A 26,505-nucleotide genomic window follows, 5' to 3' on the forward strand; every position below is an offset into this window, starting at 1 on the left:
GAGAAATGAAGAAGTTCCAGCACTTAACCATGAAGATTTGTTTCCTTAGATGACTTATATCTGAAGCTCTGGTCCTAGTTTTCTGTCTGTGCAGAGTTCTGGCTACTTTAGCCTGAGGCCACACCTGAAGAAGATAATTTTGGTATTGTGCTGTGAAAAGCAGCAGCTTCCCAGCACCAGTTGTAGACTAGCAGACACTGTCATGAGAGTCCCCTTCCTTTTGGTTTCCCTTGGCCATCATAGAGCCCTCAGACTGTTTCCACACCAATCCTTGCTAGTTATTTGCCTGAGATCTTCTCCAGATGTTCTGGCCTCTGAGATGTCTCGGGTCCTTTGAGTTACAGCTCTTAAGAAATTAAATTTTGTTTTCCTGAGAAAAGACAATGGTAATAACTGCAGAAGGTGAGTGCATTTCCCTCTCTCATCCCAGTGCCCTGAACTGACTGCCTTGTGAGTCTGTTTCGTTTTCAGGAGACTGTGGGAGCCTCCTTGTGCATAGGTTGAAACCTGCTCTCTGACATCCCTGTTTTTTTCTCTCTTCCCTGCAGATGGTGTTCACAGTGTCACTGCAGTGTGCACCCTACGTGTCACCATCATCACCGACGACATGCTCACCAACAGCATCACGGTGCGGCTGGAGAACATGTCCCAGGAGAGGTTCCTTTCTCCCCTGCTGGCCCTCTTTGTGGAGGGCGTGGCAACTGTGCTCTCCACCGCCAAGGACGGCATCTTCGTTTTCAACATCCAAAACGACACGGATGTCAGCTCCAATATCCTCAACGTGACCTTCTCAGCCTTGCTCCCTGGTGGCATCCGAAACAAGTTCTTCCCCTCCGAGGACCTGCAGGAGCAGATCTACCTCAACAGGACGCTGCTGACCACCATTTCGACGCAGAGGGTGCTGCCCTTCGACGACAACATCTGCCTGCGCGAGCCCTGCGAGAACTACATGAAGTGTGTCTCCGTCCTCAAGTTTGACAGCTCGGCCCCATTCATCAGCTCCAACACGGTGCTGTTCCGCCCCATCCACCCCATCAACGGGCTGCGGTGCCGCTGCCCGCCCGGCTTCACGGGGGACTACTGTGAGACAGAGATTGACCTGTGCTACTCCAACCCCTGCGGCAGCAACGGGCTCTGCCGCAGCCGAGAGGGGGGATACACCTGTGACTGCCACGAGGACTACACGGGTATGTGCTTATCTTCTCTTTGGCCCATGATTTATGTGTTGTAGACCGTCAGCTCTGTGTCGAGCTGAAATTGCTGGCGTTCTTAGTCAGAGGGAGGAAGACGCTGTCTTCCAGTCAGGAGAAGTGTCACTTGGGGTGAGTCTCCTGTCTCTGTGTGTGTGTGCAGTGGTAGGAGCCATGCCTTGCTCCAGGTCATGCAGGGAGTCTGTCAGCTGCTGAAGGGATTTGCACGGTGTGAATTTCTGCTCAAAATGCTTTATGCAAACATATTTCTTCTGTCTGGAAGGAAAAAGGTGGGATGTTGCCTCAAGTTTGCCTGCTTTTCACTGTGTGCATTTGTTCTCATGCAGCTTCAAGTAAACTACGTATATTTTTAGAATTGTTTACATATTTCTCCCCTGGGAGGAGGAGGATAATTGATGGATGGTGATGTTCACCAACAAGGTTGAAGAGGTGACTACCTGTGTAGCCAATCTTTGGCCTGCTTGTAGAAAGAATTTAAGATAGAGTCAGAAAATAAAGTAGAGAGCTTTCCTGCTTGACCTCCTGCTGCCTACTTCGTTCTTTCGTGTCCCCAACAGTGACAGTGGGACATAACTCCCAGTTCCTGGGTTTGCATGTAAACCCATCCCAAGGCATAGTGTGGGTGGTGCACAGCCTCGGTAGGAACTCCCCAGCCCTTGGCCATCAGCCAGCACGGAGCAGTAGGATTGTTCTTGTTCCCAAAAAGCTGCAATAATACACACTTAATGGAAATGCTCTAAGTCAGCTCTGGTTTGTAAATGTTCAGATAAAACTCCAGAAGGAGGTAGCTGCTTCCAGGCCTGTCTCCACAGCCCAGTGAGGAACGTACTTTGCCTCATCATGGACTTGACAGCTAATAAAGATCAAAGTGCTGCTTCTCAAATACTCCTGAGAAGTTACGAAAGAACATTAGGTGAATGTTTTCAGGTGATTCAGTAAAGTCAGTGGGATTATTTATGTATTTGAAATTGCACACGCATTTAAGTGTTGTGCACTGACGTGCTGCCAGCTATAATTTACACTGACAGCTCAGCAATGTCTGCTGTGACCCCTGCAAACAAGGGCTGAAGGAGAGGGGGTTGGTTCCCAACACTGCCTCTCACTCCTGAAGTGATAAAAAATTGAAAACATAAATTATTTAAATTCCGATGGAAAAAAAATCTGGTTGATGTGGATCCAGCCCTCGAGATGGAAGGGTTTTCCTTCACGGTCTCTGGCTTTTGCCTCAGGGCTGTCATCAAAAATGTGACTGTGGAAGGAGCCAGGAGTTGGTGAGCAGGGACATGGCAGCAAAGGAACTGGGGACAGGAGATGCTCCCTCCAATTTACGCAGGGCTTGGGGCAGCAGGACCTTCTAAGAAGATGGGGACAAATTTTTTGCCTGGTGGGAGAAACCCTGAACACAACTGTGAGAGATAGGAGTATTTGGTGTTCATTGAGTTATTTCCTACCAAGCTTCTCATGAATTAATTCCACACTGAAATACATTTTAAAGACATTATCCGTAAATACACAATACACACAGAATTGGGCATCACAGAATAGATTTTATGGTCAGTAGATTTCATTTCAACTTATGTATACTATTGTACTGTAAATAGAAGTGCTTAGAAGTAGCAAGATTCATTAACCCAAGCTATGCATAAAAATGAAGTTAATACATCCGTGTCTTAGTTTTGGAATGACATGCATTCCATCACATTTTTAGAATTGCTTGCCAGAAATCTTCAGAAAAAAAAAAAGGCTAAATATACTTTTAAAATGAAAGATAATAAGCTTATATTAATAATTGATGAACGTGTTTAATACTTAATGCTGTAGTCAGACCAAACACAGTACATATTTAGAAGAGAAGCACCACATTATTCACACACAAAGCAAGATTTGATCTGTAAGTCTATTTTCAGTGCATAGTTGTTGAGTTAATTTTTAACTGTCCTGCTGCCAGGATATTAGAGTGGTCAGAAGTTAAGGAGTGAGCACTGCTTACAGCTTTGCTGTCTTTAGGTTTCAGAGTTAACTACACTTGAGTGAAACACTTTCTCCTTTGGAAGGACAGTTTGATCACATTCAGATTGGCCAGGGAAAAACACTTCCAACCATGATAAAGATGTCTCTGGAATACCTGATCCCAAAAATTGATACAAATATTGTTGGAATATTTCTGTTTTATTACTGAATGAATGCAGTAGAAATTTAGTATCTGTTCTGTGCTTGGTTGAAGTTACTTTGATGCCTATCCCTTCCATGTGGCAGAACAATGTTCTGTTCATCAAACCCAAACATCTACCCACATATGGTGGCCATTAGTTCATTGATTTTCATCCCCTTTACAGAGCAAGGTTGAAAATGTTACCAACAAGAAATCTATTACCAGAAATATTTCATGAAGGTGCATTATTGAATTTTGTCCCAATCTCCTTTAAGTACTGGTATTTCACCTATTATTTTAATACTTTCTTAAAATACATTCATGTCCATTTGCAAGTTCAGTTTACATCTGTTAATTGTGACACTGTGTTTTCAGCTTGGATGTGAATTTATTGTTTACAACAATCCAGATTTTCTGTCTATTTGATATGTAACTAGCATAGGCTGGTTTCAATGGCAGCAGTGTGTGTTGGCTCAAGGAATGCCGTGGCCATAAATTGGAATGAGAAGAGAATTTCTAAGTCTGAAGGTTGGAAGATTCAGGTATTACTGTAATTTTGTCATGGTACTAACTTAGTGTAGCAACATACCAGTATGAGGTACTTACTAATCTTTTAATAAAGATGAAATATGAATGGTAATAGTCTATGAAATGCAGCCTGCTTTGGGAGTTCTCGTGTTTCCATTTCCCAATTAAGAGCCTATATAGAAAAATAATTATAAGAAAATTCTAAGATCTGTCATCTCTTTGGGGAGATAGGCTGCAATTTGATGAGAAATCACTACACAATCATAAGCCTGTACTGATTCTATCTGACTGTTCACCTGCTAAAAATATAGTGTTTATTTCCTGTATGAGACAATTATGTCCTATCTTAATAGGATGGAATTTCCCTCCATTTTTCCACCCTGCTTTGAAGCCCTCCATTTGGTTTGATGTAATTGTTAGTCATTTATACATGATGAAAGTTTCTCTGTCTTCAGGAGTCTTCTGTTACGGGTGCAAAGGTAAACTGAGCTTCTGCAAGGTATTTCTGAAACCTGATTACTGGGTAGGCTGGGGTGATTTGGAATTAACTTCACTTCCTGTGATGTAAGGAGGTGAATGAGGAAGTACATATATTTTTAATCCTTTTTTTTTTCAGACTTACAACCTCTTTAATTTCTTTATATACAAATGAATGTAGAGAAGTGAACAAGGTGGACAACTAATAGTTGTGCCATTGATGGCAGAGAGCTGTTTGCATGACTGAAGGTTAAAGGATGTAATTTTAGTTAAGCAAACAAATTTATTGAACACTATATGAAGCCTCTATAATTTTTCCAGCTTCATGTATCTTTGAGCTCTGCAGAAGCAGCTGAGATGAGCTATAGGTGAAGGCCTAGACACTTCCTAGGTGGAATTGTCTGTACTCCCCAGGGAGCAACCCCCTGAAGTTCAAATGCATCATGTCATCCACACCAGTTTTGGGGGCATGGATGCCACAGCAGCTCCTGCATGAGTTGTACTTCCAGCCCCATCCTGGTGCCTCCTACAGAGCACAGCACTGTGGCCATAAGGCAGCACCTTTTTGGGTATGAATTCCCACTGTTCCTGCCCTGCCATGGGTGGGTGCCTCCTCCAGTGCTATTCTTTTGGTCCTCCTGCTCAGCAGCCACCAAGACTGCTCTCCTCTATGGTCATGTTCCCAAAAAGCAGAATTTAATTTACACAGAACAAAAGTGCTGTAATGGAAAAAAAAACCCCAAAAAACCAAACACACCAACTCCTGAAATAAAGGAGAGATTTAATGTTCCCACAGTTCTCCTTAGCATTATCACATTCTCTCTGCCTCCTTTGCTATGCAACCCCTAGCAAAGAGCAGTTTTTAGGGGGAAAAGATCATCAGGGAATTTCCCATATCCTTTGCATCTCTCCTTGGATTTCACTTCAGAGAGAAGAGAAATCTTGCGTGGTTGTAAATCATTCTAGTAATCAAATACAGCAATTAGAGATCTTTTGCCTGTTACACTTTTTTCCCTCCTAATTTGTAGTTGTGATACCATATTGACATGAGGAATCATGACATCTAATGTGCCTGCTATGAATTTAAACTTTGTGTCATGAGAAGGTAATTAGAGCTGCTTTCTCAGCATCCTGCCAGAAGTTCCTAATCATATTGCTTAGAAGGTTCTCAGTGTCTGGCTCTTGCAAACAGAACATAAAAGTGAATGTGAGGATATCTTCTGCTTTATCTTTACTTATATCCATTCTTCAGATAGTAATTTCTCAACTCACTCTGATACCAGATTCTCTTTTTTCAGGCCACAGAGATTTGTTTCAGGGAATTTCAGCTTTCAGGCAGCCACAGTAGTCATAATGAGTGTTTTATCTTGTGCAAGAGGGTCTGAAATTCCACGCTCAGTTTCACTTCTGCAGCTTGGTGGGATCACAGGTGTGTAACAGCCAAATCCTTTACAGCAAATCTAAATTTGATTCCTTCCCCACTGCATCTTTAACTCCTTGTTTAGCTTATGAAAGGCTGTGGTTTTGTGACAGCAACTATGAACAAAGGTTATCCTTACAGCCCCGTGGGACTTTTAAGCAGCTATGACCAAGTTTTTCTTTAATACAAAACACCAAACAAGAAATTTTGTCATTCACAAACACTGCCATGAATGTAGGGACATTGTCCTTGCCATGTGACAGCTTCCTGGGTCATCTCTCTGATACTTAATTCAAATATTAAGGGAACACAATGAAGATATTGAAATGTTTTGTATCATTGCTGCCTTAACAGTATCTTTTAGTCTAGTTCTTCAGTTATGTTACTGGATACCAGGTATCTCTTTTATTTTTTATCTCTTTACATATTAAAGAGATAAAAAACCTAACAAGGTCTAATACTCTAAGAAACATATAGTCAATTTTAAGAGTTTAAATACAATTACAGTTATTAGAGTGCTGGATGATTTGCAGTATTTGAACTCCTAATGGGTTTTTATGAAGTTTTCCTGCTGATTTTGGGCTTCAGGAAAAAAAATTGAAGAATAGTGCTAATTTTTATTGTTTCTCAGTGCCCCAAGTAGCATACCTGGTTGCCTTACCTTGCAGTTTCTGTATGGCAATACTGTGAAAAAGCTTGTGGAGGGTGATTACATCCCAGTGAAGGTCTGGACAGTGTTGAAGGTTTAGACATTTTTCTAAACTTTTTTTCCTTTTCAGCAGTGCTATGCCATGCCATTATTCTGATGCTTGTAGTGAAACTAGGTCTTCATAACAGCATCACCCCTTCCCTTTGATTGCTATGTACCTGACTCTCTTTTCACATCTGATGGAAAGAGAAATAATTGTTTGCTTGATTCATCCTTACAATTAGTACTCCTTGGCTGATGTCCCTTTTCCATCCATCTTCAACTTTCTGTGTTTCATCAGCCCTTTTCTGCCTTTGCTGAATAAGCAGGGATCTCTGTTGGTGTAGACATGGCTGTATACAGCCAGGTTCCTCTGTTTCCTCCCAGCCCCTTCCAAGCCCCCAAGTGCTTACAGCAGAGGTTAAGTCCTCCAAACAACTTCTCAGAGCATGACTGGTGTAAAAGCTGGAAAAAGCTACCATTATTGTTATTTATTATCTTCATCAATGACATAGACAAAGAGATTGAGCACATGATCTACAGAATTTCTCAGATGATGTCAAGCTGAGTGGTGCATTTGACCTGAAGGATGGGATGCCATCCAAAGGGAGCTGGACAAGCTCAAGAAATGGGCCCATGGGAATTTCATGGGGTTTAAGAAGACCAAGAGCAAGGTCCTGCACCCCTGGCATCAGCATGGTCTGAGGGATGAGCTCTGAGGAAGAACTCATCCACCTTGCTCATGGATGCAGGGCTGGACATGAGCTGGCAATGTGCTCCTACAGCCCAGGAGGTCAATTGTGTCCTGGGCTGCATCAAAAGCAAGTCAAGAGCAGCTGAGGAAGAGCCATTCCTGGGCTGCCCATGGCTGGAAACCTGGGGGGGATCCATGTGAAAGACATTTCTTTCCTGACATAGATTCTCAGCCAAAGTCCGTATGCCCACTCACCTGGTGTGTTTAACTCTGAGATTTGCTGTGCGTGTTAAAACAGGTCCTTGTTTCTTTTTGTGGCCAGGTTTGCTGTTCACACATGCAGGGATGAGGCCAGCACACCACAGCCTTATGGCTGGATCCCAGTGATCCTGCAGTGGCCCAGTGGCCCAGATATAACAACTGCATGACTGTTTCCTCCAGAAGATAAGTGAAACAATTAAAACAGAGTAAACTATTTCAGTCAAATCCTAAAGTCTATTACTGTCATATTTCTGTTGATTATATCCCTGTCCATGTGTGTCACCAAGTCGCAGGAGATGAATGTTGCAAATCAGGAGTTGATATGAGATTTGCAGGACTCACTGGCCTACCATTTCTCTAAGTGGGTTTTTATCTGGAGGATGTGTCCTTCAGCTAATCTTCAACCTACGCTCACTTGTCAGGATGCAAAAAGCCTTTGCTAATTGGATTACTGTGGTGTATTTGTTGACAGTTTAGTTCTCAAATGCTGTACATGGCCTGCAGCCTTCACAGCAATCTGCTATGCTTTTGCTTAAACCCAGCCAAAGAGTTTTATTGCATTGCCCTCATCCTGATGTGCATAAACTAGGTACTGTTTAAAGTTCCACAGTTTTCTCAGTCATGTCCAAACCCTCTTTGCCCCCACCCCAAAGTGCTGCATGTGGAATGGTCTTTGCTTCAGCTGACCTGCTGCAAGTGCTGGGGGTTCACATGCCTCATCTGGAGCCTTGTGTCTTCCTTGCCCATGGAAATATGTGCACTGGTCAAAGTCCTTTGCTGTCATGTGGAAGCCTAGCTACAGAATTAATGTTGTGTTTGGGTTTTTTTAAATTAGTTTTAGAATTATTTGACAGGACTCATGTTCTTCCTGGGTGCTCCTGCAGTGGAGGCATGATGCTTTGTAGAAGCAAGTAGCAGATCACACACCAAGGTAATCACTTAGCTTTGGCTTCAGGAGCTACCTCAGTAATTAATCTCCAATATACTTATGAATTCAGCTTTTCCAAACAGTTCAGTGTCTAGGAAATCCTCCTTACTGATTACTGCTTATCTTCTTTTTCTTCTCTATAAGACAGCTGTGGGGCTGGCTTCTTCTTCCCTTCATTTAGTCACTCCCCTCATTCGTCAGCTGAAGAGTCTGTGACTGATCTTACACTTTCTCCCCAGATTTGGATAACAAAAACAAAAAAAAACCAAAAACCAAACAAACAAACAGACAAATTTAAAAAAGTAAAAGTAGCATGTAGCTAAAATTCAGTAACCAGATAACCTGTCTCAGGATGGTTCCATTCATTTACATTTTTACACTTGCTGGCTCTTAATGCCCTTGGTGTCCATGAGATCATGTTGGAATATGGAGAGAAGGCAGGTTTTTGGTTGTGGGCTGTACAGTATGAAGTCAAGCCCTGCAAGCACAGACTGTTGTGGGACAGGGTTGCAGCTGTGGGCCAAGTGCTGCCCCAGCTCTCCTACAGTGCAGGTGTTTAGTATCTAGCCCTGATATAACCTCAGGATAAGGTTATATCAGGTATATATAACCTTATATATAAGGTTATATATACCTGATATAACCAGGTGTATATAACCAGGTATATAACCTCAGGTATGACCTGAGGATGCCAGGTATAACCTCAGGATGTTTGGGGTTGGAAGGGCCCTCTGAAGATCAGCTAGTCCAACCCCTCTACCATGGCTAACATTGGTTCAGTCTCTTTTTTTTCCAAGTCGAATTCCATGAAATACCTGTTGTGAAAATAACACTTGTGACCCTGACCCCGTGCCCAGCTAAGCTCCTGTTTGCTGCAGCTGGCTTTGTGTGAGCAAGGCAAGCAGGTAACCTGGCATGGGTACCTGCTGCCTCTGCCACCTGACCTCTCTTCCCACCCCTTGGCAAGGAAATGTGCTGCAAGTATGAGCTTATCAGTGGTGTCCAGTGACAGAGATACACAGTGGATACCTCGGGTTTCCTATTGGCATCTTGGTTAGCAACAGACTGCTCCAATTTCAGGATTCCGTTTATTGTAGCACGTGTGAAATCACTTTTATTGTATTTCATTGTGTATGATGACTGCTTTGCCAATTTTGAGCAGTTTCTTGAATTATTTTCCTGGTTTTATATTGATGGTATTTCTGTTACCACACCTAAATGGGAGCCACAGTTCTCCCAGGCTTTTTGAAAACCTTTGTTATAGAGCATTTTCTTATCATCATTAGTAAAACTAAAATTAAAAAAAAAGGTGGGAAGTGAAGCATAATTAATCAAAATGGAGGTATTTGATATTATAATTTTATAGGTACATGTAAAACCACTCCTCACTGATGCAGTTAAATTCCCACACACTGTCATAATTGTGATCATATATATGCATTGCAGATCAGTGGTCTGACAGAAATTACACACATGAAGGTTTGTTTTCATTAAAATATTTTAAATAGCATTTTATTAAACAACAGCAAATTATCTGTGACCGTAATTTACAATTGTGTTTTCATTAATTTAGCCAAGTTGAGCCTTGTGTAATGTAAGATTTGGGGGGGGGGTTTCCCCGCCATTGTTTAATTTCAAAAAGGTTAGCTGGATAAATTTTTAAGCTGCACAAGTGCATTCTTCTTGCTCAAACATACACTTGCTAAATGTCAAAACAACCTGTATATTAGACTACTCCTTAAGTGACTACCCAAACTAACCCATATGTTACACTGCCCTTAAGTGGTCATGGCTTTTTCTCACTGAGAACAAATCAGATAACAAAAAAGGAGAGAAAGGAGGAGAAAACCCCAAATATTTGCCTATAAGTTATTTGTGCAGAAGATAAAATCATAACAAGATAGTACTTTTTTCCAGTATACCTTATGTTCTGAAAATCCCCTCACAGTGTTCACAGCAGAACAGAGGTGAAAACAAACAAAAAAAAAAATTCCAGAACATCTGAAGTGAAATCTTCTAGATCTTCGAAAACACAAAAGAGGTTTAGCTTCCAAGGATCAAGGTAATGGGGCTCCTTTTCTCCTGTCTGCAAACAAAAAACTGGGAAACAAAACTGGGAAGCAGTAGGACTGAATTACAAAAAACATGTTGGACTTCTGTATATATATTTATAATTCCCAATTTAGACATTTTTGTTCTCATCAGTGGATAAACAATGGGAAAGTGGCAGGAGGGATGGTTAGGTGCAGAGATGAGGGTATCAAGATGATATCCCGTTAGGAAGCAAAAAAAAAAAAGCATAAAATAGTTTCTTGTGTCTCTCTTCTTTGTGTTACGATGATTGAAAGTTTCGACAGTTGAGCACCAGACTGAGGCACTTGGCCTTGAACATCAAGATAATTACAGTTGTGGTGGGAACCACAAGTTCATTGTTGTTGCAAAATGCTCTTTTGTTTAGAGCATCATGGTTCAGTGGCTGCATCCCAGCCCTGCTCCTCCCGGGGACCCCGAAAGGCAGCTTCCAGAGCAGACACCACTCCGAGTTCTCAGCTCCTAAAAACCAACATGAAGATGCTTTACTTCGAATTCTTCACAGAGGAGCACATGAGACCTTTAACTTTTTCGTGTAGTGTAATTAAAAAGCATGTTTTAATTAGATAGGGCAGCTTCAAAGGGTCAGCACAACTGATGTGCATGTTTTAAGAAAGATGAAGATATGAAGATTAATGGCTTAGATTAATAAGTGAACGCATTCTAATTGACACAATGAAGTGTATTAACTCTAATAAGATGGTAATCATTTAAGCTTACTTTAAAATTGAATGGTATTTAACAAAAAAGGCTGAATTTTAATTCACTGGACTACTGTAAGCAGAGTTAAGTACAAGCTGTGAAAGCTGTCTGGATTAATTTTTTATGAGTCTATTTAAAAATACTTTTTAAGAAAGTAATTTCTGAATTTCCATCTGTTCTGTAGGTTTAAAAATACATGGATTTTGAGATTTTCTGTGCAAGATGTGTGTGACATTAGAATTCCTTTTTCATGACTCATTAAGGAAAAGTCAGTTACCCTGATTAAGTTGCTTTTTGTTTTCAGTTTCTGTTCCTGCACTGTGTACTAAATATTTTTGAGGCCACCAAAACATAAGACTAGGGGATTATTTTTTAACCCTAATCCTTTTTATTTGACAAGCAAAGGGGCATTTTTGATTTTTTTTTTTTTTTCAGAATTTTCTTTCCATGTATAACAGTGAGAATTTGATGAGCACCAGATTGTTTTGCCAGTGCTGCCTATCTCATGATGCTAAACCACTGAACTATGATTCACAGTAAAGACAGACAGTGCTTTTAGGTATACCTTTCTTTTAAGCTGATACTTCTCACATAAAATAAAGAGCTCTCAACTCCTAGCTTCCTAACAAGAACTTACATTAGTAGATTGACTTTAAGCACAGTTTTCTGTTGCATTATTAATATTTTATGGCTTATCTTCAGTTGTTCTCACTAATTGGCCATTATGCTTTTTCCACCAGAGCTTCTGAGACCACCTGGGATGTTAAGGGGCATGATTTGATTTGAGGTCTGCCTGGTTCTAAATTGTCATGATTTTACCATAGCATTGGATTACACAGAAAATGGGAGAGTGAGATTTTCCTGTGAAAATTTCTGGTTTGTGGAAAAGACAAAATGCAGGTTCTCACCAGCCTTTAGATGTGTGGAGTTAGTGCAGTCAGTCCCAGTGGGCTGGTGGACACAAGGGGAGATGGCTTCTTCTGTGTGTTGTCTCCTGTGAGCTGAATCACCATGTCTGTCACAGTTACATGGAGAAAATTAAGTGGGATCTTAGTGAAATAAGGGCTGGACTCTCCTAAAGAAAAAAGCAATGTTTGCCCTTGAAAGGGAGACACTGATCTTCTTTTCTGCATATTCTTTAGCCTTCATTTTTCTTTTTCTTTCTGAGGGCAGTTATTTGCAGATGTGTTGCCTTTTTGAACTTGATCAAAAACAAGTGCTAGACTTTTGCTCTTGCCCACCAATTTAGGAACTAGGAATCACAACCCTTAGGTGATCTCTGGAAAGCAGCTTAGGGAAACGGGGCTGAAAGTGAGCAGGAAGCCTGATGGTGCCTGAAAGCGTGTCTGGTTTTCCAGCTCCTGAGTTCCTGTTGATAAAAGATGTTATTGCACACACACCCCTGCCACTGCCACCACGCCTTGCTTGCTTTCCTCATTCACATAAATAGTTTAATGTACTTTGAAAAGCCCAGCGTGAAGCCAAAACAGCCTGTGGAACAGCAGCCTCATGGAGTTAATGGTGCTGGTGGTGGCATTTGGTGGCCAGGAAAAATGGCAACTCTGTGGGATGAAATAATCTTTCTTGTCATCTGAGCAGAAGCACAATGAGTCTGTCCCCTTCTTCTATCTCACTGCTGCCCGTGGCAGGAGGTGAGATCTGGGCCTGGCATGTGGTTCCCATGCTGAAGTGCCTGCAGAGATGCAAAAATGGATCAGCCTGCAAAGGTTGTCCCAAAGACAATCTGTCCAGCCAACCATGGTGGCTACCCCAGCTTTTGGTTCCCTCCATGTGTCCCTCCTCGAGTAACACTCCTGGAGAGGAATCAAGGGCCTCTCAGAGAGCCAAGAAAACAAAATATAATACTAGATGAATATATAGTAAAGGTAGAGGGTGACTGTGTCTCTTAAAAATAAACGGAAGGAAGGATATTCCTCTGTAAATGGATGTGTGAACAAAGGGATGCTTTGTTCTTACACCTCCAGCTTCTTCACCAGTTTTAAGGTGGGATTTTTAGGAAGAGATTTATTCCAAGTCATAATGCAAATTGCAGACACAATGGCATAATCTAGTTTGAGGTTTATCTTTGACATCTATAATAATGTTATCCCCCTGATAATACATCCAGAGATAAAGCTTAGGCTTTTATTGAAAGACATTGCTTCATCACCATATCTTACACCAAATGACTGCAATTTGCGTTATGATGAATTGTCTTACATGTAAACCTGCCACAGAGTTCAACATACCTGGAAATTTTTGTGCATTTCTTTTTTCTTGTGTGAAAAAAAAATTGATTTTTGATTAGATTTGTACTGTGTTTAGCTCTGTGAGAGAGACAGAACCTAAAAAGTCTTGAAAGCTTTAGCTTACATGTCAAATGCAGAAGGAGATGACACCTTGCAAGGCTCTGTACATTACAATAAATGGCTCAATAATTTATAGAGTATAGCAACCATTGTAAGATGTTAAGATATTACCCATTGGACCCCATAGGGCAAAATTTGCTGTTAAGTAAGTGTGGAAGGATAAAGGTTTGGATGCTAAAGGCCTTTTCCAACCAAAATGATCCTGTGATTCTATAGGTTTTTCTCCTCCACCACATCTAAAGCATTCCAAAAAAGTGCTTTTCCTCAGCATTTCCTCAAAAGCCTGGGGGTGATTCTGTCTGGTGCTGTGGGAGCAGGCAGCAGGGGGAAATCAGACACATGATGTGCACCTCTGCCCACTGCAGGACACCAGTGCCCAGGTTTGACACAGAGATGTCTCTTCCTGAGTTTGCCATTGAGCATGTGCCCCACCTCTGCAAAACAATCTGGGGCTTTTTTTTTTTGAGGTATTGGCACCAATCCATGGGCTGTAAAATCATAAGTTGCCTCTTCTTTTTGCCAGACCATAAGGTGGACTTCAGAATTGGGTGTTTCCTTAAATGGAGAATATTTTACTGGCATCTGGCTCCTTGCTCCACCATGGTGCTGTCAGGAAAAAGAAATCCCAGTACTTGTGATAAATCTCAGTTGCACTTCTGGTGCTCATACCTTTCTGGCCTCATGGCTGGAAGGTGAAAGGTGAGTGGCCTGGTGTAGATAGAGTAGAAACTTGATGCCTGGGAAATTTAAATCCTCAACAAATACACAAGGAAGAGAGCACAGGTATTCAGTTGTGACTTTTGTCTATGCTCTGTTCTTGCTGGCACTGGTGGAAATTGCATAGGAGAATGAAGTTCAGTGATTGTGCAACGCTGAGCATATATCATCTTGAGAACATGCTCATAATTTCTGGAATCCACAGACTAATTCATTTCTCCAACAGATGTGCCCCAAATATCACTAATCCTCCTCAGTATTGTTTCTTCTCCCTCCCACCTCCCCCAATTATTCCTTCTCATTTAAATGCAAAAACACAAAACAACCCAAATCATCCATCCATCCATCCATCCTTCTCTGCAGGGTATCTTTTGTTTTGCTTTGTTTTGTGGCCAGGGAAGGGGAGGAGTCGAGGGAAAATGGAACATCTTTGCTCAGGCTGATGCTGCTCTAGGATCCTGAGCCTGGCTTGGGGCTGTCAAAGGACCAGGCACTGCTGCAGTGGCTGCTCTGCATGTGCATTGCATCAGTGGGCACAGCCTGAAGCAGCTCGAGAGGTGGAGACCTGCTTTTGCTGCTTTTCCTTTTGTAAAATGCAGTTTAGCTTGGTTTCCAGTGAGGAAGGATCAGCCTGTAGAATGGGTCCTGGCCTCTCCCCTCCTGTTTGACCCATAGGATATTTTCATGGTGGCCCTCCTTCTCCTCTCAGAAGCTTGCAGGACTTCAGAGCAGTCAGGGTGCAGATGCCTCCCTTGAGGACCCTGGTGGGAAGAGGAACTGGGAAGGCTCAAGTAGCATCATCCTGATGAGGTGTGAGTAAGAACAGGAGCTCCCTCAGAACAGACAGTTTGGGCTGGATTTTGACCACCAAGAGCTCTCACGTACCTCAGGGCCAGCAGATGACACCCACAGCCTCAGGGGCAAATAAAAGAAAATAAAAACCCTCTCACGTTTGTTATTTTAAAGCATCTCATTATTGAAAATATTAGGACTCTTATTTAGCTGAGTCTCATGATTTTTGAAAATCTGAATTGTGAGTTATCAGGGATGCCTAAGGGGAACTTTATGGAAAAAGCAGAGGGAAGGGAGAAGGGTGATGGTAAAGGAGAGGTATAAAAGATATATATTTGTATCCAAAAGACCAGTGGTAGATCTACACACTTTCTTCCCACCAGCTCAGAGCTTAGTGCTTATGCCCACGGAAAAACTAAAGCAGATCCAGAGATAAGATGGTGATTTCTGTACTATCTTATTATGGAATCATTTCTACATATCACCTCAGAGAGCTACTTGGCAAGCAATATACATAGTGTGACAGGAATGTTTTTGCTCTTACTTTGCTTACTGTTACAAGGTCAGGTTAGTCTCTTGTGAATGCATAATATGAAATCTGGAATGGTTAGCAACTGAAATTCTGCAGGACGACTGTCACTGCAAGTCAGCAGTTTGAGTATGTATGTGCTGAGTATGTCTATGTAGGTATTTATGTATTATTTTACTTTAACCTGTTTCTTATATATGACTTTATAAGTCAGAAAGCAGCAAAGGAAGCAGAAAGCAAAAGAAAGGAGGGAAACCTTAAATAGACCTTAAGCTGCTGTTTCTCTCTGTAAGAGGATTTGGGATAATTTTAATTTACCTAAATCAGTCCCAGTTCTAAAAACATAAACAATTGAGTAAAAGAAAAGACCAAAACGTGTTTTCAAGTTTAAAGGTTTAGTAGCAGTGGCATTTAGAAACCTCACAAAGTCATGGCCATCAGTGTCAATGGTATGGAGTCTGCATGGCCTCCCTGAACTGGCACTAGGGGTTTGGCCCTTGCTTTCTAAGGAACCCAGATTTTATATTTGTTACTCAAATAACATGAGCCACTCATGTAAAATGGTACATTAATTTAGTTGCCTCCTAATTAATCTCTGTCACTAGTACACCAGTGGCTTCTATTTGATCCAGCTTCATGATTCAGAATGAGTTGGCTGATGTTTCTGGGTGGCTGCTCTCGAACTTCTCTCATAAACCCAGCAGATGTTTGTTTGTTTGTATCACATTTCATTGGTAATTGGTATTTGCTGCCAATTTGCTGGGAGGTAAGGCTGATCTTCCTGTAGGTTCTGAGGGTAGACTCATGCACCACAGAGCCACTGAAGTGATGAATTCCATTCAGGGACAAAATCCAGTACTATTTGAATTGCACCTGTGTTTTAGGCAATTTTTCCTGCAGTACATCCGTGTACAATCAATGGAGAGAGGTGGAGATGTTGATCCAGTGCACCTAAGGCAAGCAGTGAGCCACTAGACTCACACATGAGCCATTGAAAATGGCCTAAAGCTGTATTTTCATAACAGCTTAACCTTCTAAGACCATTCCTTCATTCTTATTCCTGGGTGCACGGTCCTGCCTCCTTCCCATGTGCTGTGCTATTCATCCCATCAGTCCTAGAAGGGATTTAATCTGAAGATCACTAACTCTTCAATAAAGAAATGAATGGTGTTTTGCCATCTTAGCTCTACAAATCAGTCAACTTCAGGATTACATGAATGCCAGCACAAGGGAGGGGGAGGAAACTGCAGCATGCTGGGGGAAAGGAGGGGACTGTGGTAACTCCCACTCAGTCTGAACTATGGTGAAACCACCCCTAAAGCACAGGATCCCAACCTCTTTATCTCTTGTCCCAGTAGAGATTTCCAAGCTGATTCTGCAGCTAATTTGTTTTTAACAACCTTCTTATTACTTAGTGCACTGCTTGCTTTGGTGCCAATTGTCATGTAAGGTTAGTAGTGCTTTAATTACTAGAGGAAAAGGAGGATTGATTTCCCATAATGTGCAAGACAGCAAATACATTTTTTATGTAGTTGGTTCTTTATTATTAGAGCAAACAGTCAATGGGAATTGTTTGAAGACTTTAGTTGTTCTATTTCTTGGTTTTTCTCCTTTTGCCTTAATTCTTGTGGATTCTCCTTTCCACTTTAAAGTATATAATTTTAGGTGGGCTGCTTAAATCAGCTTCTCAGAATGCATTTTATTCCGGCAAACCAACTATAAACATAGAGAAAATTAATATGTGTCTAGAGCAAGTGGCAGGAGGAGGAAAGGAGAAAAAAAATCAGTTCAAACAATTACAGACAGTGAGTAAAAAATTAATGTGTCCAGGGAAACTGAAGGAAAAACAACATCAGTGCAAATCTGCTGCTTCATGTAAATATATATTTAATGTACTATTTCAGTTGAATATGATCAGAAAATAGGAAAGATTTTGAGGACTAGTCTCTACTGGTGTATTGGTGAAACACACTGCAAGAAACTGATGTGAAGAGGAATACTGTATGTATTTCAATGCCATCATCCTGTTTCCAGCAAGCTTTCAAACATTATAGACATCGTTGTTGTGAGGTCAAACAACTCATCAGCAAAACCACAGTCAGATTTCTGCAAAGACCAGCTCACAGATGCACACAAGTGTGTTGCTTGAAACCCACAATGTTCACCTCACAAGGCATTTGCATTTGTGATATTATTGTCTCAGTTTTAAGACAGTTTATTTCTTCTCACTTTTTTCATCACCATTTATTTTTTATTAGTTCAACTTTCATTATTTTATTTGGAATAGGTCAGAGGAAGACCAAATCTGGCCAACCTTTGTATTTGCCTGTTCTTGTTATTTTGCACCTGCTATCGTGATGTCCTCACTTACATAAACTTAATAACAGAAACTTTATGTTTAACATCTTTGCAACATTAGTCCTAAAATCGAAGAGGATAGGTATGTATTAAAGATAGGATGTTTGTGAGTAGGGTGCAGTGTCAAAAGCAACTATGACGTTTTGATCTCAAGGGCTATAGAAACAGGAAGCACTACATAAAAGGCTGCAGAAAAGCCACAGGACTCATAGCTTTAGGAGTCATCAATATTAGTTGGAAGCTTATAAGATCAGCTGTTGTCATGTCACAGTAAATCATATTCTGGCAAGGGCAGAATTTTTTCAAAGCCCAGGAATCTGCTGGCAGATAAGAGGCAGCCCGTGTTATCTGAGAGTGCATGCTTTAGCTTTAGCAGCTGGAGGGGCTGAGCTCCACATCCCCTGCTTGGATTTCACAGAGCTCTGATATGTAACCAGTTTGTTCAGTGGTTCCTAAAATGCAAGCCAGTGTGAAAAATGAAATTATATTAGTCAGGGAAATGCTGTGAGGAGCAAAGGAGGGATTCATAGGCTGGGTGAGAGGCTGAGCCATGCCACCATTGCCAGCATCACAGACTGACCCCAGGCTGTGTGTGACAGCTATTTGGGCTGTGCTTTTATCACCCCAGCCCCTCCAGACCCTCTTCTGTACTATTTTTTCCTACCAGACTGTAAGGCCACCCTTTCAATGGCACGTCCCAGCCCTCCGACCTCCAGCCACAAGCAGGCACACAGACACTTTTCATTCCCAAGGGCTGGCACAGGCAGCTCCCTTCCTTTCCTGCTCCCCAAGGAGCTCTTCCCTTGGGGCCTTCTGACTCCAGCTCCAGCCAGCAACAGCTCTTCCTCCAAGTCCACGCAGGCTTTGGACTTCAGATTCTGAGGATGGTTTTTAGGCTGTGCTCCTTCTCCTCCTTCTCCTTCTCCTTCTCCTTCTCCTTCTCCTTCTCCTTCTCCTTCTCCTTCTCCTTCTCCTTCTCCTTCTCCTTCTCCTTCTCCTTCTCCTTCTCCTTCTCCTTCTCCTTCTCCTGCAGGGCAGAGCTGTGGGACAGTGTCCAAGGGTAGGTGGCTACCCTTGGAAGGGACAAACCCAAGGGTGACACAAAGGTGCTTTCTGTTGCCAGTCCTGATCAAAGCAGTGCTTCAAATTCCTGCTCAGATGGCTACTCCAAAAGGCAAAAAATGCTCTGTTTCTAAGTAATTCCAAGCACTTTTGGAGAAAAGGGTAATTAAGGGTTTTAAGTGTAAAAAACAAAAGGTTTTTTGGTAACCTTTTTGCCTCAAAGCACAGTGGCACCTTGGATTTACTGTTGCGATTTCAAAACCATTATTTTAATATATTTTGGTAAATACATATAAAATATGAAAATTTCACATCAAAGAATATACATCAAATGCAGTTCTCATTTACATTACAGACTTAAGAGAATTCAGAATAATTTTAGTAACTGGGACATCAATGATCTACAGCTGAATTAATAAAGGACAAAGGATCTTGAAGTATATTCTTTTAATTTACTTCTTTACACATCATAATGAAAAGCAGTAATAAACACAATACAATAGAACTTTTCTATAAGCTTTTTTCTTGAATAGTTTTCTGCCTGTATAGGTATCTAAACAAATGGTCTATACATTATTGTTATATCACAGAATTAATACAGAACCATCAGTGACTTCCAGCTTAGGCTTTTACATTTTACCTCTGTATTGCCATGGCATTTCCACAGCATGCTGCAATGCCAGGAATCTCTCCTTTTAGCTCCTCCTTTTCTCTCTGTGTATTCAAGCCTTCGTGTTATTTGCTTTTACAAAATACATCATTCTGTTCCCAGAAAGCCTTGAGGATTACATTCTTCTCAGAGTCAGAGAGTTATTTCACAAAATATCCTATTACTTTTTTTAAAGCAACAAATCTCTATTTTGTCTTTCTATAGGAATTTTGTTTTTCCATTTTTTTGAGAGTTTTGGTACACAAGATACATGTATAAGGGCTGTGCTTGTGCAGTGAATCATCAACAAGTGCTTGCTGTAGCATCCTCATAAAACATCTGATATGTGTGTGCACCATATGCAGTATACCAAGGGATGTCTTGGATGATATATACAATTTTTTCCAAAAGAAACACATTATAGAGCATTAAAAAATACTAAGGAAAATATATTCCCATAATCCTGCCTGATATGTAGAGCTGATAAATGGAAACAGGAAGGTCTTTATCAAGTGATTTTCACAGCATTTCACTTAATATGTTAAAGTGAGAATATAGGAGCATCAGTGCTGAATGGGAGAAGCTCTTAACACAGGCTGGGCTCAAGGCTCTGTGGGTCAGTAGTTCAGAGCAATGCCCAGAGCACGTCCATCCTCCAGAGCCCCACCTGGATGAGGTGTGCATCCAGGCCTGGCTCCTGATCACAGCAGTCTTGTGTTTGCTCCTGCATTTTGCCAGCTGAAGCCACAGCTGTCTGCAAGGCAAGTGATGTTGATGCAAGAAGAAAAAGGCAGCAAAGCTGGAGAGCCTAAACCACAAAGCTGCCCACCTCACCTTATCTCAGAGATCACTGCCCTTGGGGCAGTGGCTAAACCAGCTGCAAACCATGGCAGTTTCCAGCCTGGCACAGAAAGGAGGTGCAGATCCAGGTCGGGGTGCAGCAGTACTGCTGGCTTCAGCCTGCCTCCCAGTGTGGGCAGCTTTGGCATGGGACCCTGTGGGAGCAGGGCTGTGGGGCAGCAAATGGAACAAAACTTTCCATTTGCATTTGCCTTTGTTAATGAGTCACTGCCCACAGCTCCTGCTGCTTTTGCTTTCCTGCAGGAATGTGTTTTCAAGGTTTTAACTGTGCTGGAATCAATCACAGGGCCGCAGCATGGTCAGGGTTGGAAGGGGTCTCTGCTCCTCCAAACCCCTGCTAAAGCAGGTTGACCTACAGTAATTTGTACAGGATCACATCTGGATGGGTTTCAGATATCTCCAGAGAAAGAGACTCCACAGCCTCTCTGGCAGCCCATTCCAGTGCTCTGTCATCCTCAAAGGACTGAAGTTTTTCCTCATTCTCAGATGGAACTTCCTGCCTTTCACTCTTGTGCCTGTTTCCCCTTGTCCTGTGGCTAAGCACCACTGTAAAGAGCCTGTCCCAATGTAATTGTATCATCTGGTGGCAAGTGATCATGCAAACTTTGAAGTGTTAGAAATGTATTCCTTCAGCTGGCTGTGTTGAGTAGTATTGCTCTACATTTATTCATCAGACACCGCTACTGGGTTAAATTCAACTATATATGCCACCTCCAGTTTCTCTGAGCAGTTTCACGTGTGGGATGAGAACATGCTTTATACCACAGGAAGACACACGTCAAAACACTAATGTTAATGCATTAATGCACACAGAGGGTTTGGCTAGCTGTACAACGAATATTTCAGCAGCTGCTTTTGTCCCAACTGCAGCAGATTTTTTAAAATTAATATCCTCTGTACATCGCTTTTTTAAAATTGGGATTAATTCTCAGATTTTGGGCAAGTACAAGACAAAAACCCATGGCATATATATAAAGACCACATTGTTTAGTATTGTATTTAACACGTCTTACTACATGCTTTGGGGATGAATAAAGACAAAGTATTTAGGGGTGAAACAACTTTAACAAGTGGCATGCAGAATCCATAACTTCTGTGGAGAGTTAACATGCTCTGCTCTGAAGGGTTCACAAAATGGTCATCACCTGCAGGATGCACGTGTGGGAAAAGGTGGAAGCAATCCCTATGTCATCTGTATCCTGCTTGTTCTTGCTATAGACATTTTGAGAGCTTTGTCATGAGCTCAGCCATGTCCTGCTGCCCCCATGGGCAGCAAAGCCAAATTCATTCAAGACGAAGTGCAACCATTTATCTGTTTTACACAATTTCCAACTACAGCGAAACACCAAAACAATGTGCACATAGTTTGGTTGACAGGAAATATGCAGGGTTTTTACCTCCTCCCTTCTAGATCTCTCTGTCACCAGCTCTGTATTTATCACCCAGTTTGGAAGCAGCCAAAGAATCTGAAAACCACAGGCTAATGTTGTTGGATATTTGCACGAGGATTGCTCAGCAAATCATATTCCTCACTTCCCTGAAAATTCAGACTTGAAGAAGATGCAGCGTCCTTACCCCAGCTATCACAGTACCACAGCTGCTTAGGGGATCAGGTGTAGAAGTCTGGAAGGAGCTTAACCTGTAGCAGAACCACTTAGGTATCTGAGTGTCACAGCTTGGTGCTGGGGCGAGGTGTCACCTTCCCTGACATCTGCTTGTCCCGTTGCAGGAGAGTACTGCGAGGTGAACGCGCGCTCCGGCCGCTGCGCTCCGGGGGTCTGCAAGAACGGAGGCACCTGCATCAACCTGCTCATCGGGGGCTTCAAGTGCGAGTGCCCCCCGGGCGAGTACGAGCGGCCCTACTGCGAGATGACCACCAGGAGCTTCCCCCCTCAGTCCTTCATCACCTTCAAGGGGCTGCGGCAGCGCTTCCACTTCACTGTGTCCCTCATGTAAGTCCCGGCGGGAAGGGTTCTGTGGCTGATGGCTTCCTCCTTGAGCTTGGGATGGTTTGTCACCTTCTGATACCACCAAGGACCTGCCCCTGAAGGTCGCTGCAGCTGTTTCTGACAGTGACTCCATGGGCAGGCTGTTTGAAAGCGTTTGATTTTCTGCCCAGCTGTGGATGTTTCTGAGTTGCTGACTCACAGCCTTCCCCGGTGTAACACAGGGTGATGGAGCAGGGAGGAGGGACACCAGGAGCACTCTGGCCACCCATCAGCAGGGGTGGATGTTGGGTTTGACACTTGTACTATGACCTTTAGCCCAGCTTCAGAACCAATCCATTTATGTTCTTTGTTTGGGAGCGCTCTTCCCAACTCCTGTTTCTCCCCTGTGAGAGGACATGGGCATGTCAGGCCATGGCTGAGCACAGTCTGGTCCTTCACAGGTTCTTTCAAGCGTTCCCCATCCTTGGGTTTGAGACAACCCCAACTGATCCAGCTCTTCACTTAGCTCCTTCTGGCCTTCACACCCAGGTCCTGCTTCTGGTCCCACCCCAGCTCCCAGGCACAAGTAGTCTTATCCCCATCCCATCTGCCCCAACATGCCCATGTTGGGCAGTCTTCTGGGCTCTCACTTTTCCCCTGGAGGTGCTCAGGTAGGCAAGAAGGAGCAGTGATAGCAGCCACAATCATGGGCAAGAGCTCTCCCCTCACCTGGGAAAAACCTCTCTTCTGGAGAAGACTTCTTGGGTCAGGCATAGGGCTTGCTTGGTGTGGAGCCAGAGCTCCAGGAGCACAGATGCCTCTTCTCTGGAGAAGGGGGTGGGTTTGCAGCTTTCCCATGGTTTAGCTAGTCAGGATTGACTCTTGGCTTTCCCTCACAGCTGACTATGAGTAAAAAGCACAAAATATTAGTCCTGACCCCAAAGAGCAGAGCTGGGGATTTTTTGATAGGTACAACAACAGCTGCAAGGGCATACCTCTTTGTGTCTGCCCAGAGAAAGTGTTCAGGGAGGTCAGGCAGGTGTCAGGCTTATGTCCCCTCCAGCACCCAGTCTTTACCTGGTGTTTCACATCTGTCAGGAGCCGGGTCACTTTTGTACAGCATGTTTTTCAGTACTGTCCTTTAGCATAATTTACTTTCCTGAACAAAGATCCCAGACAGACTGCCCAGGTAATGCTTCTGTTTCTAGTACATAAGTAATGCCCCATCCTTGTATATGTTCAAGGCCAGGCTGGATGGGACTTGGAGCAACCTGGTCTAGTGGAAGGTGTTCCACTATGGCAGGGGGTTGGAACTGGATAGTCTTTATTGTCCCTTCCAAACCATTCTACCATTTTATGATTTCTACCGTTTCATCTTTCATCTGCCTTAATCCTACAGTCAAATTTTTGTGGGATCTTAAAAGTTTGGTTAAATCAGAAAGCACAGATGTGGTTTGCACAGAAGCCAAGGCAAGGCAGAGTTGCGCCTGTGAAGATTGTTTTAGAGCATCAGGTCTGAGTACACAGAAAAACTGAGGAGCAAAAGGCTCTGTTGGATTTGTCAGACCCACAGTGAGAGCAAACAAAGGCGAGGTCTGGGCTGGCTGCCAGCATGAATTGCCTCTGCTACCCTTGACTTGTCCCCTCAGCCATGAGGTGTCATTTTTCAGGCTTTTGGAAAAAGAGCTTTGACGTTTAGGGTGCTTCAAGTTAAAATGACTCAAATGCCCTATGTAGGGGTTATTGAGAAATAGCAAAGTGCTGTACAAAGGTAGTCCTTACACCAGGGATTCTTCACCATCTTTAGAACCACGATGGCTTATTTAGTCATGAGCTAAATACTACTTAGTCCGCTCAAGTGTGACTATAAGAATTCTAGGCCATTTTGAGGTTCATCCCACACTGTCTGGAATGGCGACACATTTAGCTTTTCATACCTGAAGTTCACTTTTATTTACACCAGCTATTTCTTTGGCTTTTATTATCCTTCAGTGGAGGAGGAAAACATTATGTGAGGATCAGCAAGAATTAGCAGTTTGACTGCTTATGATGATGATTTGCTATTATGTGTTTTGTGACTTGGGAGCATTCATAAAATCCCATGGTGTCCAGCTTCCCTCAGTCTCAAGTGACTCATGACCCACTCCTAGAAAAGAGCAGAATATTTGCATTGTCCAGTCTCGTAACAAATGTTTTTTAAAGTAATTAGGTTACTGACCCAATATTATGTATCTTCCTTGCTTAATTCCAACACTTACTACTCCTTCACTCCAAGAGACACTGTTAGTGGAGAGGTTTTCTCATTATTTATGCAAAATTTTGTAAGAAAGAGAGTCTTTTGCTTCCTGTGTCATGAAATAAAACATATCCCATCTATTAAAAAACAGTATATTTTTCCCCCCAGCTGGTGGGTGATAACCAGAAAAGTTCAAATGCAGTAGTGCTTTTAACAACGAGCATAATGCAGAAGTTGCTTTTGACTAGTGGCAAAGAATGGAACTGAGCACAGATAGAGCAAAGAAATATACAAAATGGCTTAGTAAGGTAATAGTTTAATAAATAATGATTTAATGCTTAAAATTATAGTAGGAAATTGTAAAAATATGAGAAAATATATTCAAACAGAGCTAAACTTCCTTTTGTTGCTAAATCTTCCTGCCCACTGAAGAATCACCACTAGTATTATTCTCTTTTCCTTTACTTATATATATTCTGGAGAGATGTGATCAAAATATTTGGATGAAGCAGTTGTCCATGAAAAAGTAGTCTTGGGAAGTGTTTTACAGGAACTGTATTCCTTTGGATGAAATGTTTGATGGTGAAAAGTGAAAATTAAACCCATGTTTTGATACTCTTGATATATTTCAATGGTATTGTTGTAATTAATTTAGTTTACCTTTTACTTGTATAATACTATATTATAATAAACAAAACTAGAAATAAATATGTATATAAAAACTACTTAAAGTAATCAGAACATTAATATCTTGATAGACTATAATGCATATTGTTTGAAATGCGAATTTTACATGAAATATCAAATTTTGTACCTCTGTTTTTTGAACCAGAACAATTCATTATCCTACAAAACCATTAAAAATATATGAATAAAATTTCCCATTTCCATGTCAAATTCTGAAAGGTCTCTACTCAGTGTGATCCACAAAATACATGTGTCTGACAAACACCTTCTGGTAAAAAATATTCTTTGTCTTTGAAACTTTTTTCTTCAAATACCAACCCTGGTATTCTAAAATACTGCTTCATTCCCATTCTCCAAAGTGCAGGTTTTGTTGCATCAATGAGAGTCTTGCAATTAGACATGATATGACAGGCACAAGAGTCACTTCTTGTGTCCTTGGAAGACAGTTTTCATTAGCTGTGTTCAGTATTTCATTCATTTGTAGGAAAAGTGGGTTAATTTAAATCAGGCATATTTCCTGAAGTTCAAGATACAAAATCAGACTAAATTGCCATTGGGAAATGCAAGAAATTCCCATGGTTTCTCTCTTTTTCACTCTTTATCTAATATTAATCTTCGTAAAAATGTTTATGTGAAGTGTAATAATTTTTTTTGCATTTCTGAGTAGATGAAAGCTGTGTGCAACTCTCCAGAGATAAGACAATTCAATTAAAAATTATAAAATACAAGCAGAAATTTGAAAAAAATTATCTGTGCTGACAAAAAAAACCCAAACAAGGCTTTTTTAAAAGTGAGGTTGCCCCTTTTTCTGCAAGAAAGATGCATCCCATATTAAGAAAAATAGAACCTAAATGCACCCATTGGTGCTGATCTAGTGAGAGCATTTAAATGTTTATTTTCTTTTCTCAACCTGTTGATTGACTAACTCTGATTTTCTACATGGTGTTATTAAAGTAACCCTTATCTTTCTTTGCCCTGACCTTCCCATCAGGCTTTTTTCATCAGTTGATCACTGTCCTAGGACCCTGTGGCACTTGGACAGCAAGCAGGCAGCAAGGATCCCCCCTTTGATGTGAAAATGCTCTCTAGCTGTCAGACTATTTGCACAGTGTAGTGAGTGCTGCTGTTTGGCCAGTGTCAGACACTGCTGTTGCATCTTGTGTCT

At 41.9% G+C, this 26,505-nt stretch overlaps 1 protein-coding gene across 1 annotated transcript in view; it reads left to right on the top strand.

Moving 5' to 3' along the window:
• Positions 1–383: 383 nt before the first annotated feature.
• The window catches only part of LOC136361307 (cadherin EGF LAG seven-pass G-type receptor 1-like), a 98,531-nt gene continuing 72,409 nt past the window's right edge, over positions 384–26,505 (top strand). Inside the window, exons 1-3 of the mRNA XM_066319130.1 lie at positions 384–402; positions 549–1,187; positions 22,219–22,441. Coding sequence (XP_066175227.1) covers positions 384–402; positions 549–1,187; positions 22,219–22,441 — 881 coding nt within the window. The remainder of the gene's footprint in view (positions 403–548; positions 1,188–22,218; positions 22,442–26,505) is intronic.

The sequence above is a fragment of the Sylvia atricapilla genome, chromosome 5 (genome assembly GCF_009819655.1).
Source record: "Sylvia atricapilla isolate bSylAtr1 chromosome 5, bSylAtr1.pri, whole genome shotgun sequence".
Lineage (NCBI taxonomy): Eukaryota > Metazoa > Chordata > Aves > Passeriformes > Sylviidae > Sylvia > Sylvia atricapilla.